The sequence below is a fragment of the Anarrhichthys ocellatus genome, unplaced genomic scaffold (assembly GCF_004355925.1).
Source record: "Anarrhichthys ocellatus isolate YVR2014 unplaced genomic scaffold, GSC_Weel_1.0 scaffold89, whole genome shotgun sequence".
NCBI lineage: Eukaryota > Metazoa > Chordata > Actinopteri > Perciformes > Anarhichadidae > Anarrhichthys > Anarrhichthys ocellatus.
Window position 1 is genome coordinate 119881 of NW_022280119.1, and position 10925 is coordinate 130805.

The 10925-nt window shown below is 39.5% G+C and overlaps 1 protein-coding gene across 1 annotated transcript; it reads left to right on the forward strand.

Moving 5' to 3' along the window:
- The first annotated feature begins 204 nt into the window (after positions 1 to 204).
- On the forward strand, positions 205 to 9900 carry colec10 (collectin sub-family member 10 (C-type lectin)). The gene is made up of 7 exons (XM_031875337.1): positions 205 to 400; positions 1916 to 1987; positions 5866 to 5937; positions 7679 to 7732; positions 8370 to 8465; positions 9199 to 9410; positions 9634 to 9900. Exons 1-7 carry the CDS (start codon positions 301 to 303, stop codon positions 9895 to 9897), a joined length of 870 nt encoding a protein of 289 aa, XP_031731197.1. The 5' UTR covers positions 205 to 300; the 3' UTR covers positions 9898 to 9900.
- Positions 9901 to 10925: the final 1025 nt, after the last annotated feature.

Sequence of the window (10925 nt, forward strand, 5' to 3'; positions counted from 1 at the left end):
TGGCAAGACATACAGGAATGCAATTCTCTGTTTAGTGTTGTTTGACATTATGACAAGTAACTGATAAGACTCTATAAACAAGTGTGTGTGTGCGTGTGTGTGTGTGTGTGTGTGTGTGTGTGTGTGTGTGTTCTACAACAGCGTGTCTCTGTTTCTACCCTCTCTGCAGTACGTTTGCTCATTAGTGCTGCATCCTCTGGTTTTAAAGTCAAAACAGTCAATCGGTGCATACTGGCACATGAGATACTCCTGCAAATCTGAAAGCCAGGATCTTCTTCAGTGGCTCGTAATGATTGGGAGATGATGGTGCTGTTGGTGCTCTGTGTGTTTGCAGCCGTGTTCAACTGCATCTCTGCCTCTACAGAAGTCTGCACCAATACCTTCCTGCCTGGAGCTAAAGGTAAGACTTGTCCCAGAATGTGCTACGAGTTTGCCTGTGTGTGTGTGTGCGTGTGTGTTGGTGTTTAAACCTGACTGACATCGTAGTCGGATCTTATTAATTGCACACATTTGTGTGATAGGAGAGGACTAATATCTGTATATGCATCAAATGGAAAATTCTGAGGAAACACCCCTCACTTTCTTCAGGGTTTACAGGGCTGATGATAAAGGTAGCAAGCATGTAATGTCCTGCAGTTTATTAGCTAGCAGTCTGCTACCCCATAGACTTTTGGAGGGAATGCCTCCCCGTTTTACGACATCCAGTAGCTTGTTCCCCTGCTGATTCAGACAGACAGACCTAATAAAATACACACTTAAGCAGAGCACCATTTTTTCAGCTCCATTCACGCTACTGAAAAACATGGCTTAAGGTGTTACTCCAGCAGACGACATGCAGAAACTGAGCAAAAGACACCTTTATCTGAATTTTACAGTTCTTGAATATAAAAAAAAATGTATTTGTTTCATTCTTGTGGACAAAAGTAGTTACTGAACTACAAAGTCAAGTGGTAGCATGACTGAAGTGAATATGCAAAAGTAATATCATGTACACTCAGTAGGAAGTGAGTGTACATTTTACAGTTTTCTGTACTAGTAAGAAAGTCCCAATGTGACAGTGTATTTAGACAGCTGCCACTGAACTGAATGATTATTTGTACAAAACTCATCCCAGATAAACCGCTGACCACAGAGTCAGTCTGAGTGTTTGTATTCTCACGTCTGCGTATTTGAGTGGGTGTTTTCACTTTTCCAACAAACATACTTTTATTGCATTTACTGGAACTTTGACTTTTTAAATAGATTTACCGTCATTTTTCTTTTTTTTATTGAAACATAAGAATGTCAAAACATTTGAGAAAGGTTACATGACAAACTTTGAATTCTCTTTTACTCACAAATCTCTCTGTGATTTGATACCTTAATCACACAAGCAAGGCATGTTAGTAGTTTTACCCGACATGTTTTCAGTTCAGCTGTCCACAAGAAGAAACACTTGAAATTGCAATGAATAGAATAATACATTTCCTAAGTACTCCTGCAGTCTAACAGAGGGAGTTTGTTACCATCCTTCATTTCAATGCCCAGCACGTACAAGATATAGAGTGCTGTTGGCATCCACGACTGGGGCATATTTACATATTTACTCTCATAGACAATATGAATCTCAAGATTTCTTGCCAAGAGCTCTTTGAGCAGCTCTCACGCTCAATTGTGTGATGTCATTAATACTTCAAATGAGTTAGTGCTTTTGAGAATGATGGTGACTTGGATGAACATAGATTATAAGGGAATATGAAGAGTCAAAATACTTTTTTAAACATCCAAAGTTGTTTCAAATGTAACCTTACAGTAGCAGTGCACCTAAAGCCACAACTGGGTGTGCACTGAATCTTATACACAAACACTCCGTGTGCTCTGCTGTAGTTGTTCTTGGACAACTCACTTTCATCCTCTCTACTGTCTTTTAATCCAGGAGACCAAGGTGAGATTGGAGAGGAGGGAGATCAGGGAAAACTGGGAAAGAATGGACCACCAGGACTTCCAGGTATCGAACACATTTTTTTTTTTAATTTTCGAACGTTTAGTCTTCAACCCCAACTGATGCTGACTCAAATTGCATCACCACAAATGTCTTCATACAACTGTTTTCAAAATATGTAGTCCCCAAGACCTGTAAACAGACTTTGAGCTGTTGAATTGTTGGAGTTCCACTTGAAGGCGTATAGTCCAAATAAAAAAATGTTTGGTTTGGTATCAGATTGCTGTTTGAAGAGGGACATATTAGCATACTCACAGTGACTTCAGGTCTGTTTTAATAGCTGGGTGACTTTGTGAGTCACAGAAGAATCAGGCTCAACTTGAAAATAAAAAGTAGTAGAAACATGAAACCCAAAAACATGTAGACAACAAACAGTCACAGTTGTAGACTGTGACTGTTTGTTGTTGCTCGGCATGATTGTGGTTGTACTCAACTTTGCAAAGTTCGGTACAGAGAACAATGGTTGTTGCACTATTATCCAGATTTTTCCACTTTTTTAATGAAAAATCCTAAAAGAAAAGATAATTTGTATTCAAATGTGGTGAAATAATCTCACCTCATTGTAAATTAAGTCAATAACTATTCAAAAAGGCCTTTTACACAGCAGACATTTTGGCATTTCAGTGTAGGAAAAGCACAGGTTTTACTCATGAGATTAACGATAGCTTTGTTTTATTTAAAACTGTCCCAGTAAGGCATGACAGTGAACATGACAGTTAATAATAATATTTATTTACCTATGCTTTTCCTAGTGTGATATGTCAAAATGTCCTCTGTGGAAAATGGTGCAAAATAGTGATATGACAATAAAATCTACTTCCTGTGCTTCTGTCTTTATTAGCAACATGTGTAACAAGGGCTAAAGACAACTGCAAGGGGAATAAAAGTAATGGGTGATAAGGCCTCACTTCTCTTACTGTATGTTTGCACAGAAGCATAAAGTCTGACTTCACCTGTCTGTAACTCAAAAATGTAATTTGCATTGCTGCTGTAACCTGAACAAATAATCACGTCTTACTTTCTGTACTGTGAGCTTCCACACAGCCTGTGTGACTTTGCCCTGGCAGCAGCTTCTGCTTTTTCCTGCTCCAGACAGTTTGCTTTCCTTTGCTGCGCGGTAGAAACAGCTTTGCTCTGTGAGTGACAGACAGACAGACAGACAGACAGACCTGCACTGCTGTGTGTCTGTGGAGGAAGCAGACGTATTAATTGCTGCTGAGGAAAGCAATCGCGTCCCGCTTTGCCATATGTGTTCCAAGTGTTCCATGTCTGCGCACACACACACACACACACACACACACTGAGGCATAAAATGAGCTATATGCACACAAGGCAAGCAAGCCTGTAGACACAAGGAGGCAGACGTACCCGCACAAAGACACAATACATGATTGTATTTACACATGCACACACACACACACACACACTGTATAAAAGCACTGGTTCCTGGCTGCCCTCTTGCTCTCTGCAGATGTTTGTTTTATTCAATAACTTCACACAGAGGTCCACACACACACACACACACACACACACACACACACACACACACACACATACATGCACACACACTCTACAACAACAGAAAGACACATGCCAAGACTGCTTGAGTCTTTTCCAAAACTGTAAAGAGAAAGAAAGTCTATGTGAACCCTTTTCAACTTTTCAACAGTGTAGCAAACCCAATCATTATGGTTTTTCTGTGTGTATGCTTGCTGTAGGATGAAGGCAGGTTCCTGTGATGACTTTGTAACTGCAGTATGCCAACAGCTCAACAGATGACGCATGTATTCCCCGTCTTAAGTTAGGGCCGTTTTACAGGAAGCAGTTGATTAATTTTGGAATGTTAAAAGGGAATACATGACTGAATGCTCTGGTGGGCAACAAAAACTATTTGTTGCTCCAAACTTAATAACGTTGACAAAGTGTGGTGCTGGATTTCTGCATTTGTTAATTGTGCTTTACTTACTGTAAAACTGCTGCTCAAGTTTATCAGCGTTACAAAAAATAAAGTTAAGTGTTATGTAAGGATCTTAATTCTTGGGAAGAAACTTTTGGGACAGCAAGCAATGAACCATATGTACAACAAATGGAAAATCTAGCTTAAGCCTTCATTTATTTCATTAGCCCCAGCTCTATTTCCTCTGTAAACAGAAATACCAGTATTCATTTTTGCTCATTGTCTTTGAGCAAACAAAGTGTAATGAATGATCTGCTTAGCATTTTAACCTCTTGTATTTTTGTTATATTAAGCCTTGAAAACATTTAGTCCGTTGAGCGTTTTGGAAATAGCTTGAGGCTCTGTAATTAAAATGAAAAATATGGCTTTCACCTCCTTTATCCTCCAGCAGCTGGAGAATCCAGACGTTAGACCGGTTGGAGGGGTTGGCCATTATAAAGAGCGACTGCAGTGATAGGGAGCACTGTTATCTGGATGTTTAGATAGACGGTTTAACTGGCAAGCATAGTCACATGCGAAAACAACATTTATCAACTTTATAGACACAGAAGGAATAACAAGAGACCAATAGATTCAATTTCTGCATATAGCAAAAAACAAACACCTATAATCATGGTTCACAATCAGTTCTCATGTCCACACTGTCAAAATATTGGCTTTGAGATGGTGCTTCTCAGGCGTTCACACTGAATTAATTATGCAGAAAATTGCACACAGATAACAGTGAAAACGTTTCCCATAGGCCAGAGCTTTACATAGTCTACCAGACCTCACACAATCCATAAGACCTCACACCTTCTGCCAACACTTCTCACAAATCATCAAGTAGAAAATCCACACGAGAAAGTGGGAAATGGGAAATCCTAGTGAAAATCTGGCTTTGTGTGCCTGTGTGTGTGTGTGTGTGTGTGTGTGTGTGTGTGTGTGTGTGTTTGTGTGTGTGTGTGTGTAGCGAATCCCTCTCATGTGTCACTTAGTATTTCAAACCTCATCAATTTCCAGTTGAATAGTTTCCTGAGGAAATACTCATTCAAGTGCTGGCAGAAAGCCTCAGTCTGCTCTGTACTTTTCCCACACACACACACACACACACACACACACACACACACACGGACACATACACGCACAATCTCTCTCACACACTGATATTCTCTTTCAACACCAAACTAAAGCCTCAATAGGATTGTGCAGTGACAGTTCGTAATAATCGTACTCTGTGCACCAGATCATTGTTGATTACACACTTTTTACAGGAAACAGAATGTAACACAATTACATAAATAAATAATAAATGCATGCATTTACTCTGTTTATTACATTTAAAGGTGGACTTCCACTTTGACTAAACCTGCAACAAAGCACATTTTCTCACAGACTATCTTCACTCCACAAGCAGCCTCTCAACACAAAAAACTTACGTCTGTGCCCAAAATCAATCAGCATTTTCCCTCTAATTGGTTTACTGGCATAATGATAACAGCAGTAGCAGCATCACTTGAAACCAAACTATGCAGAGATTGTTGGAAAAAAGCCTCGGGGCTTGCAATTTCTGGAAGCATGCAATTATATTGATTAGGCTTTAAAACAACAAAATAATCAAAAAACAAAGAAAACTGATGAAAGCCATGAGAAACTGTCATAATTGTAAGAATATGACAAGCATGGATTATATAATGTATGTCTAACAATAAGGGGGCTTTATAAGATACAATGAAGAGATTTCACAGTGATATCTACCATATTCTGAAAATGTTGCATCGTGTACACTGTACACTACCCTTTTCTGTATAATCATCCCTCTGTGTTGGAAAGTCATAATCTCAAACTGAAATGATGAGATTTATTTGCCGTGTTCTCTGAATTATCTCCATATATTCTTCCTCCTCTCTCCCCTCCTCTCATCCTCTGTCTTTCTCTTCTTCCTCAGGAGCGTCAGGAGAGTCGGGGCTTAAAGGAGAGGTGGGCCACACAGGAAAGATGGGGCCCATTGGAGACAAAGGTAAAACTAAAAAGTAGTTTCTATAAGCACTTTTAATGTAAACACTGTTCCTGTCTTTGTATCCCCTTCATTTTCTTTTTATTTATAGTTAACTCCATACTATACTACTACTATAAGCATAGGCCTTATGGATTCACATTAAGTCAAATAGATTGTATCCAGTAAATCAAAGGAGAGTGCATCAAGTGGAAATCCTCCTATATCCTCAGTGCCCTGTGGAAAAAAATATTTACAAAATGAGAAAAAGATTGATTTGACTTTAAAACCATCCCGTGTATAAATGTATCCTTGTTCTGGTGCCATGACACTTTTTCAATCTGCATGCAGTTGTCAACAACAGGCTACAAAAATGGCAAAAATGTAGCTGTGAGGTTTCTACAGGATTTTAGTGACTTTATAATTGCCTAAAAGAAGAAATATAGTTTCCTGAACTCCTCCTCAGCCTGGACTGCAGCTCCATAATCGTAGACTCAAAACATTAGAATAAGTAGAACAGACATCTCTACACAAATCAGCAAACTGAGTTGCGTTGAGTTTGTTGTGTGTATTAGTCCCAAGACTAATACACACGAGGAGGAACGTTTCACATCTATTTTATGTTTTAGATCACATCCAAAGATAGAAGAAAACATAATCCTACAGTATGAGGTCATCCGGCTGCTTTGCCCAGGGTGGCTGAAACAATTTCAAGCTTTATTTTTATTTTTTATGAGCAGTCATGTTCCCCTGCCTCTTCAGGCATTTACTTTTCTCAGTATTCGTTATGTTTAATACACTTACAAGAAAGTGGCAGTGCATCAGCCATCTCAGGCAAAGGAGTGAGGTCAGAGGTTTGGATTTCCCTTGGTCCTGAGCGCCGGTAGCTCATAAAACACCTAGAGACAGAAAAACATATTTTTAGGGCAATATCCGCTTTAGCAGAATCACAAACTGAAATGCAGCTACTCTTTTACTGAATTTCATGCTCACTCACAGAACACTTTTCATTTAAGATGCACTATAGATACAGTAAAGATTATTATGATACATGAGAAAGTATCCTTTGTATCTGCTATAATTCTATGCATGTGTCATCCTATTATCAGTGAGTTTACAGGGCTTACATTTTGCTGGGAAAAACTATCTAAAGACTGCAGAAACAGAAATGTTTGGGGTGAATTGAACTATATGCTCCAGAGATGACATTTGTCTTGATAACCCATGGAGCTACTGGAAACAGGATGATACGTCTGAAACCAAAACTGTTGACAAAAGCCGCTCAGCCTGATCAGATTGTGGTCCACATATAAAACCAGCCAATTGTGATGTTTGTTCATTTCCTAAGTAAAGCTCAAGTATAAGAGAGTATGTTCTTGATTTTATATACACATAAAGCTACTATTTACCCTTATTTCTATATTTAAAAAAAGTATTTGTCTTATCATGTTGAGACCTATTTAGAGCAATTACATCTCAGTCACAATAGGTCAAAATTTGACCTGAGTAAATCTATATCTGTTTGCAGCCATATTTTAAATGTTTCATGTATGATACAGCCATCTGGTGGTAACCTGCTGTAACTGCATACCAATGTCACATAACACAAGAAGCTGTCAGTATGTTCAATTATTAGTAAATAGATAGTCAGTGATAGTACTGTGTTATTTATTTATATTCTAGTGATTAAAAACAAGAAAAGGTGAATTACCAGCATCACAGAATGTTAGGAATAGTCTCACATGTGATTTCTATTGCTCTGTAGGTAACAAAGGAGGTACAGGTTTGGAGGGACCCAGTGGTTTAAAAGGGAAACTAGGTGAGTAAGTTTAAAGCATGCAGACATTGCTTTTTTCATATCTTATATATGTTACAATACCCACCTATTAAATGGTAAATGACTCTGGACATTCTTCTTACTGCAGAAATATATGTAGAACAGCTGTAAATACAGCTCAGCTGTCACAGGATATTAGGATTAGGTGATGTTCTTTGTTTGTTTTGGCCGTGTACGACAACAGCCTTGGAGCAAGCAAGAAGAAGAAGGCTGCAGTACAAACCTGGCAGAGCTTCACCAGGGACGACACCAAATATTGCCTAATGTCTGATGGTCACAGACTTAGAAGCGTACTTATCATTCAAAACTTATGGATAGCGTTGCAAATAATCCTTCAATGCTATGCTATGAACCTAATTCTAACAACCCAAGGCTAGGGTGGAGGAGGCTTTTGCCATGCAGCAGGACTTGTCTGCAAAAAGTGACTGAGAAATTGTAGGCTCTCGAATGGCTATGAAAGCACACAACAAAGAAAGCACAGCGGTGTTCCACTGTGAAGCCGTACACTCATTTAAAGTGGTAGAGTTTTGTCACAGTCATAAAACAGAAAGGTTAATTATGTACTATTAAATCCTGTAGACACTCAAATAAACGTGTGCTGGCCTTTGTTTACTACCAGGCACAACATGTGACTGTGGCAGATACAGGAAGGTGGTTGGACAGCTGGATGTCAATGTAGGCAAGCTGAGGAATGCTGTCAAGTTTGTGAAGAATGGTGAGTGCCGAGTAATATCTATGGTTTAGCACACACTACACTGTACAGTAAGTTAAGTGGACGTGAGCCACCTCAGTATCCTCAAAAGTGTGAAAAGCATAACATGTAGCTCTAAAGATAAAAAAGGAAAAGCTATATTGACTTGATATTGAATTTATGAATTTGTAGGCCATCTAAGAAAAAACAATGTTTTGCAACTCAATATAGTCTTTCTTTTCTTCCTATTACGTTCCCTTACGTTGTTGTTATTTGTAATGTATAGCACCACTCCTGATTTGCCTTTTGTTGGCATGTCTGAAAGACTTACATTATGTACTTTTCTTCTCATGCCTGTGTTTACCCCTGGCATGTAATTAGATGAACTTTGACAACTTTTCTCTCTTTTCTTGTGATTACTGGTCTGAGATGCATATTGGAGCTGCAATTTAGATACGATGAAACTACGTCCTTGTTTTCATTCATAATGCCATGTCAATGCCCCGACAATCATGAGGCTGTTATAGAAAAGGTTTAGTGGCGCCTCACACTGGCCTGGCTTCTGATTTTATTTGTTTCTTGTTTTTTTAATTTAATGTATTTTTTTTCTTTTTACCAAATACATATTGTTGTGTAGTTCTTTTCTTTTTTTTCTTTGAACATAAACATTCTCTCCAAAGAAAACTGTTTAGCAGATGATCATGTAAATACATTAAATTACCTACCTTCTAAAGACTTTTAACCCTGTGCTGTGCAGTCATCTTGGGGCTGAAGGAAACAGAAGAGAGGTACTACCTGCTGGTGAAGGAGCCTAAGAGGTTCAGAGAGGCTTCAATGAACTGCAAGTTGAGAGGAGGCACCCTAGCCATGCCAAAAACCAGCAACACCAACCATCTAATGGCAGCCTATGTCAGTCAGGCAGGACTGACAAGAGTTTATATAGGAGTGCTGGCTCAAAGCAAGGACACAGTAAGTGTTCCCCATCAGATGCTCATAATGTACACGCAGACACACACACACACACACACACACACACACACACACACACTAGTAGGTGGTTTCCAATTTTTGTCTTTTATCCTCTTTTGCCACTGTTTTCTAAAGGAGGGTGAATATTTAGGGCCAAAGGCTCCGGAAACCTTCAGATGAACCTTCTAATAATTTCTCTCTCTCCGTCTGTTTTTGTCACCAGAATGAAACGAGCACTTATGTGTATGCAGACTCCAGCCCTCTGCAGGGGTTTGCAGGGTGGAGCCAAGAAGAGGAGCTCAGCTCTAGAGTAGCTCCCACCACAAACTCAAGCTGTGTGGAGCTGCTCCCCACTGGGGCATGGAGTCATGTGGAGTGTGAAGCCACCATGTTTTTCATCTGCGAGTTCCCAAAGAGCAGGAGAAGAGGAGGAGGAGGAGGAGGAGGAGGAGGAAGAGGAGGGACACCTGCCCTGGCATCATCATGAGTCAATGAGACATTCAGACTTGCATGCAAAAGAGATATAAGTAGACATGTTGTTTAGAACTGGCATTTATAAAAACATAAGCATTAAATTCAAAGTCTTTTCAAAATAAGAGTTATAATTTTGGTTGCAACTTACCCTTATATTTATTGTCGATTAATATGCACATTGCTTTCTTGATTAATTGATTCATCTTCTTCTTCATGCCATTGAGTGCCTGTCATTGTGCACATATTGAGCACATTCAATTTTCTTGCATTCGGCTATCCTTACCTTTTTTCTGAGTATTGTCCCTGATCTGCTTGGGAAGCCTTTTTCCCACAGTTTTTGGTGGATTCCTGGATATATTAAACAATGAATCAGCAGATTTTAAAGCTCTACTTTAAACAGACTTTTATCAAGCAATACATTACAGTCATTTAGCAGACGCTTTTATCCAAAGCGACTTACAATTCAGTATCTATCTATACACCGTAGGCACAGCTACAGGAGCTATTTGGGGTTAAGTGTCTTGCTCAAGGACACATTGACATGCAGCTAGTGGAGCCGGGGATCGAACCGCCGATCCTCTGATTGCAGGACGGCACCTGCTCTCCACTTAGCCACGGTCACCCATACATATAGTTTGGGTTGGTAGCAGAATGGTTTGTGCAAGTAAGCTTGTTTGTTTTAGAACTCAAGTGTGCCAATTCAATGCTGGCTGTTGGCTTGCTTTTATATTTACATTTGTAATAACCAAACCAGTATTGCTTTTGAATTCTTACTGTATACTTTAGAACTTGTGAACTTGCTCTAGGCTGACACCTGCACAAAGGTAAACAGTACTTACTTATGGAGGCTAATAGTTTCTTACAGTAATCACGTCGCAAATTCACTCAAGGAAGTGTTCACAACGTGCTAAGTAAATCAGACCTGTGCTAGTCATACACACACACGCCCTCCCCTCCATCTCTCTGGCAGATACCAGCCTGTCACACATCTCCTCCAGGAGCCTCTGCCTGTTTGTACGGCTCTCTAGCTCTCTGTCACAC